We start from the raw sequence: 22,111 nt of genomic DNA on the forward strand, positions 1-22,111 counted from the left end.
AAACAGGGCTGGATTGTAGCTATAAGTTGTAATAGGAGGTGTGGCGTGGGTAACCATTCGGCTATGACATACACAGGGTGGTCCCTGACCATCTCCACTGCCTCCATCCTGGTCAGACCCCCCACAGCCTCTTCTCTCCATCAGCGCACCTCCTTCTCCTTCTAGCCTCCCTGATTTCACTCCTGCCCCATGCTCCCTTATGCCTATTTTCACAGCGACAAGCAGATCTTTTGAAAACATAGGTTGCATTGCTTCTCTGCTCAAACCCTGCAATGATTTCCCATCTCACTCAGTATAAAATCCAGATTTCTCCTATTAGCCCTCAAGGCTCTCTACAAGATGGAGCTTCTCTCTGCTTCTTCAATTTCACCTCCTTCTGCCCTCCCTCTTCCTCATTCCAACCTAGCAAGGCTGGTCTCCTTGCTGGTTTCCAAACTTTCCCCAGGCTCTCACATAAGGCCTCTGCTCTTGCTGTCTCTCTCCCAGGCATATGTGATTGTTGTCAGGTGCAGTGGAGTCAATTTTCAACTCACAGTGACTCCATATGACAGAGAAGAACTGCTCCATAGGGTTTTCTTGGCTGAAATCTTTACGCAAGCAGATCGCCAGGTCTTTCTCCCACGGAGACAATGAGTGGGTTTGAATGGCCCACTTTTCAGTCAGCAGCTGAGTGCCTCGCCATTGAGTCATGAGGGATCCTCCCTGGAATATAGCCCTCAGACATCTTTGTAGTTCTCTCAGGTCTTCACTCAAGTGTCACTTCATCAGAGAGGTTTTCCCCACCAGCGAACCTAAAATAGCACGGCATTCTCCTTGATTCCTCTAACCTTAATTTCCTCTGAAGACTTTTGTCACCATCTGATGCCTACCAGGCTTTAGTCCTGTCTGTTTCTTGTCTCATGTCATTCTCCCGTGACCCACTGACATCCCTTTATTCCTTCAGACCCAGATCTTTTCTCCCTCAAAGCCTCGCCCACGCTCTTCCCTTTGCTTGGGACATTCATTCCTCTTCTGTCTTCACAGGCTTGAAGGTCATCTTCTCAGCAAGGTCTTTCTGGGCCATTCTATCCAAGTAGGTGTCCTTTCACCCATTCCACACCCACTACCATTATTCTACGTCAACGTTCACCTTCTTCATAGACATCACCACTACGATGTGTGTGTGTGTACATATATAAATACATAACCACTACAATAAGTGTGTGTGTGTACCTATAGAAACACATGTATATATACCCATTTCCATTGAGTCAATTCTGACTCACAGTAACCCCACAGGACAGAGTAGAACTGCCCCATGGGATTTTGAAGGCTATAACCTTTATGGAAGCAGACTGCCACATCTTTCTCCTGAGGAGTGGGCTGGTGGGTTCAAACCACTGAAACCACTGACCTTTTGGTTAGCAGTAGAGTGCTTAACCACTGCACCACCAGAGCTCCTTAAATATATATATATTTCATATATGTGTGTGTATAAATATGTATGTGTAAATGTATTGATATATATATATATATACCGGAATATCAGAACACCAAAAAGATGTTTACCTGTGTTTTATTATCTATGCAAAGGCATTCGACTGTGTGGATCATAACAAATTATGGAGAACATTGTGAGGAACGGATATTCTAGAACATTAATCGTCCTCGTGTAGAACCTGTACATAGACCAGGAGGCAGTCATTTGAACAGAACAAGGGGATACTACACGGTTTGATATCAGGAAAGGTGTGCATCAGGGTTGTACCCTTTCACCATACTTATTTAATCTGTATGCTGAGCAAATAATCCGAGACCAAAACCAAAGCAAACCCTTTGCTGTCTAATTGATTTCGATTCATAGCAACTCTATAGGACAGAGTACAACTGCCCCATAGGGTTTCAAGGAGCAGCTGGTGGATTCGAACTGCTGATACTTTGGTTAGCAGTGGTAGCTCTTAACTACTGCATCACCAGCTGGACTATAAGAAGAAGAATGAGATAGAAGAGTTGGAGGAAGACTCATTAAAAACCTGCATTATGCAGATGACACAACCTTGCTTGTGGAAAGTGAAGAGGACTTGAAGCACTTACTGATGAAGAACAAAGGCTACTGCCTTCAGCCTGGATTACACCTCAACATAAAGAAAACAAAAATCCTCACGGCTACATCATGATAAATGGAGAAAAGATCGAAGTTCTCAAGGATTCCTTTTTACTTGGATCCACAGTCAATGCCCATGGAAGCAGCAGTCAGGAAATCAAATGATGCATTGCATTGAGCAAATCTTCTGCAAAAGTCCTCTTTAAAGTGTTAAAAACCAAAGATGTCACTTTGAGGACTAAAGTGTGCCTGATCCAAACCATGGTGTTTTCAATCGCCTCATATGCATGGAAAACTGGACAATGAATAAAGAAGACCAAAGAAGAATTGATGCCTTTGAATTACGGTGTTGGCAAAGAATATTGACTGTACCATGAACAGCCAGAAGAACAAACAAACCTGTCTTGGAAGAAGTACAGCCAGAATGCTCCTGAGAAGTGAGGATGGCGAGACTTCGTCTCATGTACTTTGGCCATGTTATCAGGAGGCACTAGTCCCTGGAGAAGGACATCATGTTTGGTAAAGTAGAGGGTCAGTGGAAAAGAGGAATACCCTCAAGCAGACGGATTGACACGGTGGCTACAACAATGGCATTAAACATCAACAATGGTGAGGACGGTATGGGACTCGGCAATGTTTCGTTTTCTTGTACATAAACTCCCTGTGAGTTGGAACTGACTGAATAGGACCTGACAACAATAACATATAAACATACATGTATATTTCCTACTTACTTCTTTATTGACTTCCATCCCCACATGATTGTAAATTTCATGTGAGGAGGGGCATGTTTACCAATACATACCAAGTGCCTATATAGTTTAGGGCCCTGTTTACTGTAGGTGCTCAGTAACTATTTACCGAGAGAATAAATACATGATGGGACACAGGGCTTTTCACAGATATAAGGAGATGATTCAAGGGTCTCCCCCACAGTGCTGGACACTACCGGTTGTGCGCCCCTCTCTCTTATGGCACTCACCATTTATATCCACAAATAGGGCTTTCTAAGGCAAGCCCATAAGTCTCTGCCTGCGGGTAGGGACATGCTTGGTTTAATACTCCCAGGAGCAGCTTTCCATCAATGACCCAGGAGGAGCTTTCCAGGAAGGAGGACAGGAGTTGTTGGGTAAGGACCTCACCATCATCTCTGAAGCAATAACTTTGAGGCTAGTTCCTCACCATTTCCTAGAAGTCTCAGTTGCCCCACTTACTCATGGTGGTCCAAAACCAAAAACCAAACCCAGTGCTATTGAGTCAATTCCGACTCCTAGCGACCCTATAGGACAGAGTAGACCAGCCCCATAGAGTTTCCAAGGAGCACCTGGCAGATTTGAACTGCCAACCCTTGGGTTAGCAGCTGTAGTGATTAAACGCTACGCCACCAGGGCTGCTGGGTTTCCCTCATGGTGGTACCGTGCCATTAATCCACTTTTCATTGGCTTTCTTCCCTTCCCTAGCTCACGTCCCTATTCCTTACTTCCAGGTGGTACTTCTAGGGATCATCTCCCAAGAAAACTAACTGTATTCAAATCTTTTTGTCAGGTTGTGCTTCTGGGAGAACCCAAACTTAGACACCCGTTCTATCTCATTCCCCACCGTCACTCTCCTGTTGGGGGAGCGTTGCCATGAAAGTGGTCCAAGTTCCAATCCAGCAATTATACAGGCTGGAAGCGGAAGAGTGGCAGGGGGCTGGAGCGGTGTGTCCTTTACTGATGTTCTTTTTAAGCCCTTCCATGCCAGGAGCCACACTGCTACGGTTTCAGTGGCAGACATTCCCTACAAATGATAACTGATCTCCTCATTCTAGGATTCTACTGACAGGGCTGTCTTCTTATCCTTGGTCTACAGCTGAACTCTGGTGCCAGTTCCTTGCACTTGACCCTATTTGTAATAATTTCAACAACAACAATGAAACGATTCACTGAACACCTTATGTGTGCCAGACTTTGGTCCACAATCTGTGTTATCTAATGAAAGGTCACGGCCACACTATGAGGAAGTTACTGTTGCTATTTTCTTTTTACATTACAATAAGGAAATTGAGGCCCAGGGAGGTTATACCTTACCTGTATTGTAGCTGGCACAGCTTGGTTTTGAAGCAGGGCTTCCAACTAGCTCGTCCTGGTTCCAACCCCTGCTGCAGAATTAGCATTTCCACCCCAGATATACTGAATCAGAATCTACAGTTTAACAAGATCCCCAGGAGATTCTTATGTATAATAAATTTTGAGAACCACCGCTGTACTAGTGGTTCTGAGAATTCGTCCCTAACCAGCAGCATCAGCATTGCCTGGTAACTTGTTAGAAATGCAAATTCCCAGCAGGGGGTTGAACCGGGATGAACTGGCTCAAAGCCCTGGATTTGAAGCCAGGGGTTGGATGGAGATACGGCCTTTAATTCTTTGGCTATACCATCTCCAAATCTCCCAAACTGCCTGCCCATAGAACCACTTGGTCTCATCGTACACAAAATTTGTTTTAAGGCACAACATTAAAATGTGATACTATATTTTTTTCATTATTGTGTGTTAGATGGAAGTTTACAGAGCAAATTAGTTTCCCGTTCGACAGTTTGTACATAAAGTGTTTCATGGCCTTGGCTTCCTTCCCCACAATGTGTCAGCTCTCTCCCCATGCCCACCCTGGGTTCCCTGTGTCCTTTCGTCCTGATTTTCGAGGCTTCCTGCCTTCTCATTCTTGCTTTTGGGAAAATGTTGCCTTTTTAATTTCCTATTACTGATTGTTTAAGGGGCATGTTCCTCTCAGGTGAGATAAAATTTTTCTGAAATTTTATCCAAACATAGTGAAAGCGTTCTCTAATGAGAAACAATAAACAAACACTTACAGGTAGCTCACAAATGCAGCACTTCCTGAACACAAGATGTAAAAAATTGCAGCCCTAAATGTTTTTATTCTTCCTAAATTAGTCCTTTTGGGAAAAAAAAAAAAAATTATGGCCACTGCTCTAGGGTATGGATCTTACAGAAGGAAATAACTCTCCACCCCACAGAGCTGGAATGTTAGATAATGGCGCGAACGCCACAGCTGTCCTGGCATCTGCCTCCACCTGCCTCCGCGTTCCAAACGGCAATGAGAGCATCACAGAGCAAGTGGCTAGAGTCACAGAACAGCTGCTCGGGGCCAGCTGGCAGCCAGCACACCTTCCCTCAGCACAGAAGGCCTCTGGTTGTAGCCTGTCTTAAGGACCATAAGAATCGGGCCTAGAGTTTCATGCTCCCACCCCATAGATGCAGAACCCCCCAAGGTTCACACCGGTGCCTCTGAGAACTCCCCATTCTGTCGCTTCGGGAGGGTTCCTTTCTCCCACGGAGGAAAATATATGGGCTTGATAATAATACCTCCTAGGGCAACCCAAAGGAGCCCTCACGGCTGATAACCGACAGGTTGGCTTTTCAAACCCACCCAGCAACTCCACGGAAGACAGAACTGGTGATCTGTTCTCATAGAGATTACAGCCAAGAAAACCCTACGGGCAGTTCTGTTCTGTCACGTGCGGTTGCTATGAGGTTAAATGGACTAGACAGCACCCAACAACAGGGCAACCCCAAAAAAGGGAGGTAAAAGCAAGCTAAGAAGTGAGAGACAGTTAAATGTGTACACATTTTTTAATATTTGTACACAGGGGAGAGAGGGCCAAGGAAGCACCCATTCTGGGTAAAATATAGCATAACAGCCAAAGGGGTCATTTTGTTGCCTCAAGGATCGTTTTGTTAATTAGATAGAATCATTACCTTTTTCTGTCATACATAGGGTAGCTATGAGCTGGAACCGACTCGACAGCATCTCACGACAATAACAATTATCTTTTTCAGCTCTCTAACTTATGTTTAATTTCTCTTTCTTGATATGAAAGTAAAAATAATATAGAAAAGGAGAATTTCCTGACTGCCAGGCCCTGTTTTAGGGGTTTCACATACTTTTCGTTTAATATGTACAACAATCATATGAAACAGGTAACACTGTCTCTATTTCACAGACAAGGAACAGAAATGCCAAGCAATTTTCCCAAGGTCACACAGCTAGTAAGTAGCTGAGTGGAGATTTTAACCCAGGCATTCTGTCTCTAGAATTCAAGCTACATTATGTTGCTTCAGTAAATTAACAGTGTGAAAAGCAGTAAAAATTTATTGTAGAAAAGTTGGACAAGTATTTTTTTTTTTAAAAAAAGGAATATTTGATTTGATCATAATCTCACTATCTAGAAATAAATACTTTAACACCTTGATGCACTGGCCATGCCACAATCTCTATAAATATAATTTAGTGTTTGTGTTTGGGTACCCTTCGAGAAAGGCTGTGCGGTTCATCACCAAATTTGGAGAATATATTTGGGATGGACTGACTTAAAATATAGACTATGCCTTACACAAAATTCATCTTGGAGGCTCTATGGAGCACCTCCAAACTCTGAGCAATCATCTATGGTTCAGAAAATCTGAAACTCGGGTGAAATACATGCTAAGATGACTGTCAATTGGAAAAGCCCTATCACATAACACAAAGGCATGGATGAAGAAAACCAACTGTGGCTTCAAATAACAGTCACGAACTGAAAACCACAAGGGCCGTTGTTCTGAACTGAAGGTATTGATTTTCAACCAAGCTGTTTTCACATGAGCAACCTTATACCATGCTCTGGAATGAGGGGAAATAAGAATCTATCCTATCCATCCACCCATCCATCATCTTTAATAATGGTAATTCTCTTGGGCAATGCCTGTGTCTTAGGTTGGATTTCCCAGAAGCAGATCCTACTACCAAGATTTGGGTGTAACTTTTTTTTGGAGGGTTCATCACCGGAAACACCACGGTGTGTGGGGAAGTGAGACAGGAGAGGTAAGGAAGGTAATCAAAGATGCGTTAATGATCAGGCTTCCGCCGTGGGAAACCTGGATGCAACCCTGCTGGGCACCTCTGGGACATGGTGTGGGGCGTGTGGGGTGTGTTGTACCACATGAGGGGGGAGGAAGCCAGGGTACTTATCCTCCAGCTCTCATTTGTCATCGGATGAGGACTGCTCCAGGGGCCATAACTCTCCAGCATTTCTGGCCTGCGCTGCACATGGACCAAGCAAGTTTCTGTGGTGAGAGAAAGCCCTTTAATAAGCACAGGGGCTTGCAGTGTGAGGGGCAGTGAGGAACTAGGGGACACGGGTGGGCAACGGCAGTATCTGCTACAGCCAGCTAATACAAAATAAAACAAAATCAGACCCATTCCATATACATAGTCCTGTATTCTGCTTTTTCATCTAATATAGTGCCAAGAGCGTTGCACACATTTTAAAACAGATATAAATAGCAAATATGAATAAAAATATATCTTATACAAAATATATAAATAAGAATACTTTAAAATATAAGCTGTTTTCTAATTTTATACAATTTTAAATAATTTGAAAACAACTACTTTTGTTTAGGCTTCTTTATGATGTCGTGTGCCATTGAGTCGATTCCAACTCATAGCGACCCTATAGGACCGAGTAGAACTGCCCCATATTGTTTCCAAGGAGTGGTTCGTGCACTTAAATGGCCCACCTTTTGGTTAGCAACCGAGCTCTTAACCACTGTGCCACCAGAGCTCTTCTTTCTGTATATCTCTAGTTACTTCCTTACGACAAATTAATCAAGGGCAATCTTGCTAATTGTCTAGGGCAGTAATTACTAAGCCCATATTTAAAAGAATGCTTGAAACTGACAGCAAACATAGTATTTCTGACCCTGATAGAGTCTTAAGACAGGAAAGTTACACAATAACTTATTTCTTATGATGACTCTTTTGAAATTCTCTATGTTCAGTTGTTCTCAGATGAAAGAAGACTTTTACTCACGGGAAACCCTTATCTGCCTGTTGAACTAAGGTAGCAAGTTTATCACCATATTATCAAATGAGCTGATTACTTTCAAGGATGGAGCAGTGAATACTTTCTCTGTAGGAAGGTCCTTAACAAACCTGGTCTTTCTCTGCCAACACCATCTCATGCAGGTGTAAGGTGAAATGGTTAGAGTCCTCAGAATTTTGTTTTTCTTGTTTTAGGGAAAACACATCTAAATCTCTTTTTCAATCTCCAACAGCCTGGCTTGCTTTCTCTCCTACTGAAATAGCTCATGAAAGTTCTTAATAACCATCATTGATTGTAGCCAATGGCCTTTTCTTAGTTTTCACTCCTTTACTTCTTTGAAAAGAAGGGCTGCAGAGTGGTAACATTCGGAAAGTTTTCTTACCTTTTGTGAAATCCTTTCACATCTTTTCTATTTGACTCTTCTTAGTCTCCCTCAGTGGCTCCTCTTCTTCCTTTCTTGTAAGTGTGGGCATTTCTCCAAAACTTGGCCCTCTGTGCTGGTTCTTCTGTCTCTCTCTGTGACCTTTCTCCTTCTGGGACTTGCTTTGCCTTCCATGAAGAGGACTCTCAGAGCTCGTTTTCTGATTTCCCCTCTCTCTCCTTGTATAGGGTTTAGTTTACACCTTCCTGACAGAAACTTTCCTTGGCTACTTGCAAGCACCAAAAACTCTGCATAATCAAATCCAAGTGATTACTGCCCACTGCAAAACAGCTTTCCTTATTATTCTCTAGTATCCTTAGCTCCTTCTCCATATCCGGTCACTTGGGAATTAAGGTTTTCTATAGCCTGGCCAAAACCACCTTTCCATGCTCATTTCACTTTTCCCCATGGTAAATGTTGGCTGTACTCACCATGCTTCAAACAAGCCTGAACAATGCTTTCTTCTTGTTTTTATTGAAATTAGTAGAATACATAAAATTCAAAGGTTTAGACTGGCTTTTCTGTATAACATTGACCAGGTTTCCTCCAGCTCAGTCTTCGCGATCAGTATAATGTCAATCTCCTTCATAAAATGGTGTGTAATGATTATATCATGTACGCCAAGGTGTCTAGCAGTCTTTAGGCACATTCTAGGTCTGCATTAACTATTTTATTATCTGTCCATTCATTCATCACACTCCTCCCCTTAAGTCTTCTATTCTCTTCTACTTCTAACTCTTAAAATCTGACCCTTCATTATGCTGAGTGAAATTAGTCAGAGGCAAAAGGACAAATATTGTATAAGACCACTACTATATGATCTTGAGAAATAGTATAAAGTGAGAAGAACACATACTTTTGTGGTTACGGGGGTGGGGGAGGGAGGGAGAGTGGGAGAGGGTTATTTACTGATTAGTTAGTAGATAAGAACTACTTTAGGTGAAGGAAAGGACAATACTCAATACATGGAAGGTCAGCTCAACTGGACTGGACCAAAAGCAAAGAAGTTTCCGGGATAAACTGAATGCTTCGAAGGTCAGTAGAGCAAGGGCGGGGGTTTGGGGACTATGGCTTAAGGGGACTTCTAAGTCAACTGGCAAAATAATTCTATTATGAAAACATTCTGCATCCCACTTTGAAATGTGGCATCTGGGGTCTTAAATGGTAACAAGTGGCCATCTAAGATACATCAATTGGTCTCAACCCAACTGGATCAAAGGAGAATGAAGAACACCAAGGTCACACGATAACTATGAGCCCAAGAGACAGAAAGGGCCATATGAACCAGACACTTACATCATCCTGAGACCAGAAGAACTAGATGGTGCCCGGCCACAACCGATGACTGCCCTGACAGGGAGCACAACAGAGAACCCCTGAGGGAGCAGGAGAGCAGTGGGATGCAGACCCCAAATTCTCATAAAAAGACCAGACTTAATGGTCTGACTGAGACTAGAGGAATCCCGGCGGTCATGGTCCCCAAACCTTCTGTTGGCCCAGGACAGGAACCATTCCTGAAAACAACTCATCAGACATGGAAGGGACTGGACAATGGGTTGGAGAGAGATGCTGATGAAGAGTGAGCTACTTGTATTAGGTGGACACTTGAGACTGTGTTGGCATCTCCTGTCTGGAGGGGAGATAGGAGGGTAGAGAGGGCTAGAAACTGGCAAAATCGTCATGAAAGGAGAGACTGGAAGGAGGGAGTGGGCTGACTCATTAGGGGGAGAGTAAGTAGGAGTATGGAGTAAGGTGTATATAAGCTTATATGTGACACACTGACTTGATTTGTAAACTTTCACTTAAAGCACAATAAAAAATATTAAAAAAAAAAAAATCTGACCCTTCAACACTAACCTTTGCCATGATGACTTGTTTTGTCCCGTAGTCCCTAAGCTCTCTGTTCTCACCTTCAACCTCTTATTCTACATGTGTCCTGTATTGTTGCAGTGTTCCAGTGTTCACTGATGTTCCTTGAGTAGGTTTTCTTTCTCCAAATATGTTAAGTTCCTTACAACGAGAAACTCTATTTCACACTTCTGTGTATAAATGCCAAACCCTGGCCACCCAATGGTAAAAGGTTGGCAGTGTGAATCCACCACCTGCTCCTCGGAAACCCTATGGGTCTCTATGAGTCAGAACTGACTCGACAGCAACAGGTTTGTTTGTTTGTTTGGTGCATAAAGGAAGGGCTAAAAAGAATTCATCCAGAATCCCACTTAACAACCAAGTTCCGTACCAAGTTAGCACGCTGCAGTAGATGGGCAAAAACTTAAATCCTATTTGTTCATTTTAATAACAAATCAAAAGGAAGATCAGGGGACAAGTGTTTTATTCCCACAGTAAAATGGTATATTGCTGAACGTAAATTCCTTCTGGTGAAAGTACGGGTCAAACGTGCATACATGTGCTGGTAAAAGAGTTACACACCTTGGCACAGGCATCAGAAGCGGCAATGTATTTTGTAAGTTCTCTGGGGTTTTCTAAATTGACACTATTGACGACTGCGAAATACTCGTCCAACAACTAGTTAAATAGCTTCCTTTGATCTGTTGTTTACAAACTAATTGTTTTTGTTCAAATGACTTGGCAGTAGGATTTATTGTCTTCTTTGTGTTTGTAATAAACTGAAATGTTAGAGGTTGCTGAACACTTATTTTACTTTTAAGATTATGATAAAATCATTGACATTGGCTTGTGAAGTTTCAGGAGAAAATAGCTTTTTTACTGATTTACATCATCAGCATTCTGCTAACCCAGCCTCTTCTGAAACAAATACCTTGAAAATAACCTGTATAAATTGTAGACACAGTAGCTTATTATTCAGATCTTCCCCCAAGAGAATGGTGGTACAACATTTTAAAGTATGCAAATGTAAAATTGAAATTGCAACTCTAGTAAAATTGAGTCTGTCTAGAATGGTATGAACATCTCCTAGGTGGATACTAATGGAACAGAAGTGCAAGAATTTCTATGGGATTAGACAGGCTAATCCTGATTTCCCAATAGTAGACAGCATAGGCTGTACAGACGTGGGAAATAGAGTGGCAAAAGCTTTCTTGCTTTCTTCTGGAAGAGTGGTTTTCAAGTTGCTTCTAGGAGACCTAGAATCTTGAAGGATTGACCTTGAAGTCACTTGCTCCTACCACATCCCTTGGTGGGAAATTATTCTAAAACGCAATGTAGGCCTTACTAGCTCCATGAATAGCCTTTCAAAGTATCCCACCCCTCTACCCAACCTCTGGCAATTCTTATATTCTATCCTAGATGCTGCACGCTCATCAGTGAGCCCACATTGCCATGGCCATTCTAGAAGCCAAAGAGTTCTTCCAGAACTTTCAGGAGTGTCAAGCACCCTCCACCCCATTTCCACCAGCACAGGAAATATTTGTTATCAGATTAACTGAGATCATGTATTCAATGTTTCTGAACTTTGGACTCTCTTATTAGTTATGAGAGTATCTACTTGAACAGGGGTGTTTACAGCTTTTGTCAGTCCTAGTCTTAAAGTCTTTCACCTGTATGAAGTTTGGCATAAATGCCACTTTCTTCCCATGATTCGTTACCTATGAACTGGGCACTTTTTATTTCAAAACAGAAAAGTTGACTAGACCAATATATTAAAGATGTGTCCCATGATATAGAAATCCTTGGAGAGACTCAGCGAAAACGTTTCTGTGGTCAAACGTATTTGGGAAAATTGTGTCTGTTTTGGTGACTCACAATGTGCATTAGAAAGGCAAAGCTGCTAAGAAGTGTTTCCTGAACTTACTTGATCATATAGTCCTTTCTCCCTCCCTCCTCCTCCTCCCTTTCTCCCTCCCTCCCATCCTTGATTGTCTAAGGCTTCTTGGGAAATGTTTTGGAAAACACTGCATTTGCCTGTTAAAAAAAATTGGAAAGGGCTAATATCTACTTTTCTCTGTGATCCCTGATCCAGCACAGGGTCTGGCCCAAGGAGGACACTCAAATCTTAAATTCAAGTGAACAAGAGAATATATTAATACAATGTCAGAACACTGTATTGAAAGTTGTTTTTAAAAATTGCACCAGTTATTTGGTACCAAATATCTGGAAGGTTTACAGAAAGAAACTATTTAAAATTTGAATTAAATTAATCCATTTTGGGTATATGGATCAGAATCACAAGATGTCAGATTTGGGACAAGACCTGATAGGTACCTAGTCGGCATTTTATAGACAAAGTACGATGCAGATAAGGCATTGTTTTTCATACTGAATTTACAAGGTGGTTAACAGTGTTATTCTCAAGCAATTTAAATAGAGCAGTAGAGATTGTGAGCTCTGGATTTAAACTAGGCAGGATCAAGCCCTGCCTTTGCTACTTGCTGGCTGAGGAAAGGTACACAATGTACCTGTACCTCAGTTTACTCATTTGTAAATAGTGATGGTAACAATCCTCACCCCACAGGGCCATGTGATGACTTAATGAAGTTAAACATGTAAATAGCTAGGCATGGTATCTGGCACATGGAAAGAATCTTATATATGATATTATTAAACACATCAGCCAGGATTGCACAGTCAATATGAAATTAGAGATGACACAATTCTACAGAGAATTCAGGAGACCTTGAGATTGGCAATGTGTACGGGGAACTAGGAATTACCTGCGTAAGTAAGGTCTCCACATTGACAGCCCCCAATCCCGGGCCATTTGTAGTATATATATATATTTTAAGATGAGTCCATTCTGGTTTGAAGGTACAACTCACACATCTTCCTGGTTTGGGATGGTAGGTGGGCATTCTACTTGTTTGGGCATTTTATGAGCTGAAGGCAGAATCCTTTCTGTTTACCCAAGAGTCCCTGGATTTTACACATTTTAGAGGTGCCACAGAAGGAAGAAAGCCCCCTCTCTGTGACGTAGATGAGAGCGAAGCCCATTCCCTACCTGAACGGGTACGCGAACACTATGTCAATGCTGAGGTTACTTTCTGTCTTGTTGACGCAGTCCACACTCAGCCGCAGGCCTCCGGAATAGCCACCGCATGTTGAGAATGCAAAGATGGCAAAAAGCTGTGGAGAACAAAGAAACAAAAGAAAAGGCAGCTATTAGGATGCCATTGACCTAATCAGGTATACCAGTAGGAGTTTAGTGTCTAGAATGAGGAAGCACCACGCTTGGTCCAGAGCGGAGGATGAGGGCCATAGTGATGATGGGGGGGGTGGGGAGATGGTGCCTGAAAGAAGAGTCTGACAAGTTAGAGTAATTTTACTTGGAGAAACATTAAAGACAAGGACAAAATACGTGTGTTTGAGTGTGTAAAAAGCTGCTATGCCTTACAGAGCATAGATATTATATCACAGTTAAAGGATTTGAAAAGCCATGAACCAAAGGCGTAACAGTAGGTATTTTCAGGTCAGGAGAATTTGCGGTTATCTCCTTGCTTTCTTCTTTTGTTTACCTGTATTTTCTGCAATAAACATGTCATGTCCTTGGAATAACATGGGTAGATTTTTTTAAGCATAATCAGGGAATTCTAGAGCTTTCAGGGTTGAGGAAGAGTAGGTGAGTACTAAGAGGTGCTATTTCAGAAAGGAAGATCTCAGGAGATTTCAGCCTCAAACCCCCATTGGCGGTTACATCTCTGTGTTGGTCGCTATTTATAAGCCAACTATTAAAAGATTCGGTATCTTTTAATAGTTGGTCAGTTAATATCATAGTCTATCCTGGTGCAGAACATGCAGGTGTGGAGAACCAGGCACTGAAAATTAGGAAGAGGAACTCAGAGAAGCCTTTGAGAAGAAAGAGATGCCTAGGAAGGCCGAGATGGCCTGAGATGGGAAGTTAACAAACGCCAAACTTTGTCCATTCATAGTTTGGCTAAATTCAAAAGCATTTTCTGGGCATTCCTAAAGAAATCGATCCAGCGCACTTAACACATGCTGTGATACTCTAATTGATTTCATTTTAATTCTGGAATTCAGCTTCTTGCAGTATCTTGGATCCCTATTAGGGACACTCTTTCACTTTGCATAGTGAGAGGAGTTACTGTTTAGGGATCAAGTGCATGGGCTCTGAGTGACCTTGAAAAGTTGCTTAATTTCCCCATGCCTTGGCTTCCTCATCAGTAAAATGGTGTTGAGCGTGCCTCCTCTGAATGGCCTTGCTTTCTGTGATAGGAGACAGACTGTTGCTGTGGGTGTCATCAAAGCAGTAAAAAGAAGGGTGCTGGGACTGGCAAGGTCACCAAGTCTGTCCACAAAGTACAAAAGGCTAAATGAATATTATCTGTAACACCTGCCACCCAGTCCCAATCTGTGGTGGAAAGCTATCTCAGAGCTGTTTGTCTCAACTGTCTGTATAAATTCAGCAGGGAAAGACTGGTCAATGATAGTCTATCACGAAACCTTCAGAGGGAAAGGAATGATTTGCAGACTTCTTTTTTTTTTTAAAGGCAGTTTTAAATTATTAGTTTCTAAAATCAGTGCTTTTTGAAATGGAAACAATTTGACCAAGAGAAAGAGGTGACCAAAAGATACAGTCAGAGAAAAATGTATCAGTGTGCTTTAAGGTGTGTGAAACATTTAGGATAAAAAAAAAAAACCCTGGCAAACAGTAGGCACCTAACACCAGTTAAGGACTATTATTACTGCAAACAGGTGTGGATGTGTTCCCTGGTAAAATGTTTCAGGCCAAACAATCGAACGTTTAGACCTAATCCCTGGCTCCATTTATGGCTATCTGCCCTAGCAAGCCAACATCCAACCAGTCCAGACAAACCAATCTTTTTTTCTTTTCTTTTTTTCTCTTTGCTTGCTTTTCTTTTCAGTTCTCTTAACTGATGTGACTTGAAAAGGCATTCAAAAGCTATTTCAATTCACTTAAAAAAAAAAAAAGTTACAATAGAACCCACTCCAACTCATGGTGACCCCATGTGTGTCAGAGTAGAACTGTGCTCCACGGGGTTTTCAATGGCTGATTTTTCAGAAGCAGATCACCAGGCCTTTTTTTTTTTTCCCTGAGGTGCCTTTGGGTGGACTCCGACCTCCAACCTTGGTTAGTAGCCAAGCGCATTAACTGTTCGCACCACCAGGGACTCCCCAACCCACTTAACAAAGGGGATGATGCTTACTTAGCAAATGGGATCAGGGAGGCAACCTGACCTTTATCCGCATGGCAGAGATTTGCTCACTTCTCATGACCAAATGGTCTCTTCCTGTCAGTTCTTAGTATTGGTAGGAATATGGAGGAGGAGATTTTAGATATTCAATGCTTAAATTTAGTTTTCACTGTATAATACTGGATGTTCCAGCCCCTTATGCCATGTCAAAATATCTTTATGGGCAAAACTTCTTCCAGAAGAAAGAAGGGAGTCATTGGGTCCTAATGCCTGCACTATGGCTGTGGAGATGTTCCTTCCCCTCCAAGTTTCCTCATTTGTAAAACATATATCTCCTATATCTCCCCTGTACAGTTAAAAATCAAATGAAATGGAGTCTGCACTTACTTACTAAACCAAAAACATAAACACATAAATAAAGACCTTTGCTGTCAAGTCAATTCCAACTCATAGTGGCCCCGTAGGACAGAGTAGAACTGCCCTCATAGGCTTTCCAAGGAGCAGCTGGTGGCTTTGAACTGCTGACCTTTTGGTTGGCAGGCGAGCTCTTAACTACTGCCCCATCATGACTCCATTTATGTACTACTCCCTCCCCATTCATGCTTGTGTGGTATTTACACATGGTATTTACATATTTACATTATTTACATAGTCCTCTGGGGCAAGAGTCCTAATCATGCAACCAGCACCTGTATGTATAAAGGTAGGGAGGGGTTGCCACTGTGGCCATTTCACTGCCTGCAATGGGCCAGGTCTTGTGACCAGAACGTAACATCTGCGATCATACTTTCTCTTGGCAACAATGTCGTGAAGGGTGTGTGTGTGTTTATATGAAGGTTAATATTTCTGTATTCAAAGATTCTGCAAATTGCATTGTTGTTGCCAGCTGCCACCGTGTCAGCCCCCCGCCCCCGACTCATGGTAACCCCATGACAACAGAATGAAACGCTGCCGAGTCCTGCACCATCCCCATGATGAGTTTCAGATGGGATCCTGGTGATCCATAGGGTTTTTATTGGCTGATTTGGGGGAGTAGATTGCCAAGCCTTTCTTGCTAGTCCATCTAAGTTTGAAAGCTCTGCTGAAACCTGTCAGCTTCACAGCAACACACACACCTCCACTGACAGACGGGGGGTGGCTGTGGGTGAGGTACCTCGGACGGTGGCTTCAAACAGTTGTACCTTAAAAAGTTACTTGGGACCTTAAAACATAGCAAGTAAGAGCTGAAAGGCTTAAAAGCAAATCTTGTTAATTTCAGTGCTTAATGGCTACAAAGAGACTAGCCTTGGCTTTTCAGCTTCTGTTAAATTGCTTTGCATACTTTTTTTTTTTTTTTTAGTGCCATCTACAGTAAGGTATTATTAATGCTACCATGTAATGAGTTTAAGATGGAATGCTCATTATGCATTTAAATAGTTCGAAATATTAGCTGCATGGAAAGAAAGTGTCAGGCTATTGAAACCACATATGCCACTATTTTTTTTAAGCCTATGTTGAGCTCTGAAAACACAAGATATTGTACTAGGGTTAACTATGAAGCTACAGGCTTTCTGGTTAAGTTTCTCCCTTCCGCAGTCCTCACTGATTAGAGGGGAATCACGCTGTGTGACGGATAGCAAACTCACATGGGTTTGGTGAGGATTAAGCAGATAATGTCTGTGTTTTTTTTAACATGGAAAGTGGTAGATCCTGCTGAGTGAATAGCTTATCACAGGGATGGGCAATTCCTGAGTTGGGGGAGCGGATTCAACTCCTCCAGGGAATATCAGCCAGGAGCCTGGTCCTATAATTAGAATACACCAAGTCACAGCAGAGAGGGCACTTCAGGCTCTTTGTGTATCACGGAAACACAGAGTGGGGAAGAAATTCTGGAAATTCTCCCACCCATTCCCCTTCCAGGAAGTCACCCAGCCACTCTGCCCTAGGTGGAGCAGAGCCGTCTGGAGTCAGGTGGATCTGAGTTTGAGTCCAGTTCCTAGTTCTGTGACCCTGGGCACGTTACTTGACTTCTCCAAATCTCAGTTCCTGCATCTACTCAATCAGGAATCGTTCATTGCTTCATTCAGCAGATATTTAACTACACACCTACTGTGTCCCAGCTGTTGGGGAGAGAAAGGATAAAAAAAAGTCAGAGAAAAGGCAAAAGCTTAATGCTGAATCAGGGAGACAGAACCTAAAACAGCATACAAATAAGATAACTCCAAATTGCGCTCAGTTTTCTGCCGGGAAGCTATGCCTCAGAGGAGGATATGCCTGAGGATGTCCCACTGAAGCTAAGACGTTAAGGAGCAACAAGAGCAAGTCACACGAACAGCAAGAAAAGGGTGCTGAACAGAGGGAACCGCTTACATGTAAGTCCTGAGAGAGGAAAGGATTGCAAGTTCAAAGAGCCAATAGAAGTTCAAGGCGGCAGTCGGGTGGTGAGAGAGGCTAAGAATAGCAGTATTCACCTCACTGGGTGTTGAGCACACTAACTGAGGAAACACATCACGCTCACAGCCCTCACTGAACATTACAGTGCCTCATCACTGTTACTACAGTTATTACCACACTATCTAGGAAACTGAAAACAAGAGAAGAAAATCCACTTGCCCCAACTCAGCTAGGAGTAGAGTTTGGAACTAGGACCCTAGTCTCCAGATTCTCCAAGTCAGTCTTCTTCTACTTAGCTCTAGAATTTCAGGAAGAACGATTTTGGGGCACCTGGGAGGAAGGAGTTGACTGTCAAATGGTCCAGTTGGCTTTGCCCAAAAACACACCACTGGTGCTTTAGTGGCCTGTGGTTCTCCAGGCTTCTCCCAAACGTCTCACAGACGCACCCGGCAAGCTCAGCAGGGGGCAGGATGGGTGCTTCGTCCATCCTCTCTCCTTCTTTTCCTCTCCTTGCCTGTGATAGGGTGGAGGGTCTTCGGTAGGAAAGTATGAGGAGACAGAGCCTGGCTTAACTTGACAACCAGCGCTCTGAGAGGCCACTCATATTAGCAACAGAAAGGCTTGTGTGTCTTGTAGATGCGCAGCCCTGAGACAGATAACATCTCATTTAGAAAGATGGGATAACTTCCTGTTATGCAGCCAGGATGGGGTAAGGACTGGGGGTGAATCCAGGAAGGCAAGGGGGGAGAAGAGCCCAGGGTAACAGTGCATAGGGGACGTAAAGAGAGGTGAGAGGAACAATCCCTGTGTGAGGCAGGCTGCAAGCAACTTAGTGAGAGAGGTAAAGGCACAGTGTGTGTGTGTGTGTGTACGTGTGTGCATGTGCGTATGTACATGTGTATGTGTGTGCATATGAGTGCCTACATGTGTGATGTGTGTATGTCTGTGTGTGTATGTGCCTGTGCGTGTGTGCCTACGTGTGTGCACATGTACGTGTGTGCATATGTGCGTGCATACATGTGTACGTGTGTATGTGTGTGCATATGTGAGTGCATGTGTGTGCACGTGTGCATATTCTCTTCAAACTGTGCGCTCTGTGTGTCCAGCCTTGGCCAATACCAAATACTGTGCCTTCTGTGTGGTAACACAAAAGACCAGCCCACCCTTCTAGAGCTAAGAGCCTTGCCCAGGAACAAAAGTCCATTTACTCAACCAAGTGAAATTTTAACACCTCTCTTCTCATTTTTCTTCAAGATTCCAACTCTCCTCAAACAAAGTAGACACGTCGCTCTCATATAAATTCTAAGATGATCAATATCATTACCACTCATCCAATCATTCACTCATTTGAGTTCAGGAGACCGAAGCAAATCTTCTGCAATAAACTGTCATTTCACCACTGCCTTGGACAATCTACAGCTCTGTTCCCAACAACAAAAAAATTGCTCTCTAAATGGGCAGAATTAGCCAGCAGAGATTTCCCTTGTATATGATGGCCTGGTTAGAAACATATCCAAGTGAAAGAGAACAGAAGAACTGGCTTGCATTTTCTGGCATAATAAGCATAAATAAACCAAAATCACCCAAGGCAGGAATGATGTCTTTGCACAGTTAATGATGCTAAAGGTTTTCCAGCAGAAAGATGGCAAGCAGCTCCCTCCTTGGAACTAAATGAACCACCCGAGGAATATCAATGAAGGCTGCTGTTAATCCTTCTGGTTAATTTTCAAGTCATAGTTGAAAGCAATACGTTGGAGGAGGACAGGAAATTGGGCTGATTAATGGCACTCCTAGGGATCTGCGGTCTGCAGTGATGTTGGGAGGCGACATCTCCCAAGGCTTGGTATACGACCTCAAGCATGAAGGATGCCTTGGAAGAAGCAAGTCAGAGTCTTCCCCTTTGGGTTTATTCTACTGGTCCGTTCACCTACTCAATGACTTACGCACTTAACTAGTTAGTTACTGTAGCAGAAGCTCTTGGTGTCTTGTCTGTACTGCCTTGGCCCACCCCATAAGTCACCTGCAGCTTCACACACAGCAAAGGCTTCTCTCCCTCCAGCACCCACATCACTCTGCGAGGGTTTCTCTGGCAGTCGAAGCGTGCTGAACCTCTGACTGAGGCACACTGGAGGTTCCCAGAGTGAATTCCCTATCAGCTTTCCACCAATGTGAGAGATAGTGGTGTGTTACAGCCCAATGTTGTTGTTCCTTTCTGGGACAATTTTCAAGTCTGTTCAATTCAATCTCTCACAGAATATCCGCTGGCATTGAGCCCCCATTGCCCATAGCAACAACGTGCCCATTAACACACTCTTGGTTGGGTTTTCTCTCTTCGCTTTCTCAATTCTCCACATCCTCATTGTGCTTCCCAGCATTGTACCCCAAAAAAACTTGAACCAAAATCCACGTCTTAGGATCTCCTTTTAGGAAATGCAAGCAAGAAAATTAGCAAACATTTAATCAGTTGCCTTCGAGTTGATTTCAACTCATGGTGACCCCATGTGTGTTCACAGTAGAATTGTGCTCCATAGGGTTTTTAATGGATGACTTTTCAGAAGTAGATCGCTAGGCCTTTCTTGTGAGGTGCCTCTGGGTGGGCTCAAACCTCCAAACTGTTAGCAGCTGAACCCATTAACTGTTTGTACCACCCAGGAACTCCATCAAACGTTTACTAAGCACCTTTATTTTCAGGAGCTGCAGTGGGCCCTAGGAATGCATTACTAAAGGGAACTGCACCTCTGTCCACCCATCTCACGCCTTCGCCCCTAGCCTCCCACGCTCTACTCTCTGCAGCTCTCTCCGATTCCCATGAATAGGCTGAGCTCCCTCCAGCGGCAGGAACGCTCTCCTTGCCCAAAACTTCCTCCTTTATACCCTTTGCATAGCAGGCTCCTTTCCATCCTTCCTTTCTTCTTTTAAATAAGAAGACTTCTCTGACTACACTATCTAAAGTAGGCTTCATGCCTCCACTTCCAGCCCCAGCCTGGCCCCTTATAGCCTATTTGTTTACAGCAATGCGCTTTTAAAATATTTGTATTTTCTTGATATTATTTATTCACTTGTTTATGTTCTGGTTCAGCACCTCCCTAGAAAAGGCGGTACACTGGTTTTGTTGCTAGCACCTAGCCCACTACCTGGTATGAAGCAGGTGCTCCATATATACTTGTTGACTAAATAAATAGAAACCTCCTCCCTCCCTCCTCTACCTCCAGGGAACTTCTTTTTGGGGATACAGACAAGTGAATAAACCAGCACTGTTAAAAAAAAAAAAAATTATTTTATTTTGTTGGGTTGGGTATGACAGTATTATACTGTGGTGACAGTAACTGGAGCACGTTAGACAAATATGGTAAATACTTGGAGGGAAGGGGAGAGGACATGAGGGATGGCTAAGCAGAAACCAGGAAAACATGCCAGATGTAGCCAGGTAAAAGGGAGAAGAAGAATGTTCTAGGCACTTGGGTCTGCAGCTGGTACGGCTGGAGCAGACACTGCAAGGTGGGAAGAGGGGAGTGATGGGGCCCATAGAGGTAGGCACGGCTGCATCAGGTGTGGTCTAGCGGGGGTCCCAAATCGATGGCCCCCCCGGCCATACGTTACCACATCTCTTTGTTTACCTGTTCTCTATGGCTGTTTTCCTGCTACAATGGCAGAGTTGAGTACTTGTGACAGACACCATATGGCCCAGCAAGCCAAATATATTTACTATCTGACCCTCTACAGAAGTAGCTTGCTGATGTGAAGAAACCTGGGTCTTACAGGGGGTGATAACTGAGGGCTTTCAGCAGGAGTGGGTTATGACCAAATTTGTGTTTCAGGAAGGCCACACTGGTTGTAGCGGAGAGCGGCAGGAGTAGGAAGCCAAAGTGTCTTACTTTCCCAGACAGTCTGCAAATCCTTTGCCAGCGCGACTGTGCCTCAGTCATTTTTGTGTCCCTCATTGTGCCAAAACATCGTAGGTGGGTCATAAGTTTTATTAAGATAATGAATATATGAACGAATGGTCAAGGCAGGATGAGAGGATGCAGTGCTTGGAAAAGAGGACTTTGGCACTGAATCAAAGAATAGTAAACATTGTCAGTGATGATGATGACAATAGTAATGATAAAACTGCTACCCTGGGCTCTGTGCACCAGTCTCTTCAGTTAGTACACGAAATCAGCTCATTTAATCCTTGCACAACCTCTGTAATCAGAAACACAATTCCTTGATTTATAGGCAAGGGAACAGATTAATCAGCATGCCCAAGGTCACGTGATTATTGTGTGTGAAGGAGTCAGGGT

The 22,111-nt window shown here is 43.2% G+C and overlaps 1 protein-coding gene across 1 annotated transcript in view; it reads right to left on the bottom strand.

Annotated features, from left to right (window-relative positions):
* The window catches only part of SYNPR (synaptoporin), a 433,067-nt gene that overhangs the window by 145,375 nt on the left and 265,581 nt on the right, over positions 1 to 22,111 (bottom strand). Inside the window, exon 3 of the mRNA XM_003410033.3 lies at positions 13,283 to 13,407. Coding sequence (XP_003410081.1) covers positions 13,283 to 13,407 — 125 coding nt within the window. The remainder of the gene's footprint in view (positions 1 to 13,282; positions 13,408 to 22,111) is intronic.

The sequence above is a fragment of the Loxodonta africana genome, chromosome 22 (assembly GCF_030014295.1).
Source record: "Loxodonta africana isolate mLoxAfr1 chromosome 22, mLoxAfr1.hap2, whole genome shotgun sequence".
Classification (NCBI taxonomy): Eukaryota; Metazoa; Chordata; class Mammalia; order Proboscidea; family Elephantidae; genus Loxodonta; species Loxodonta africana.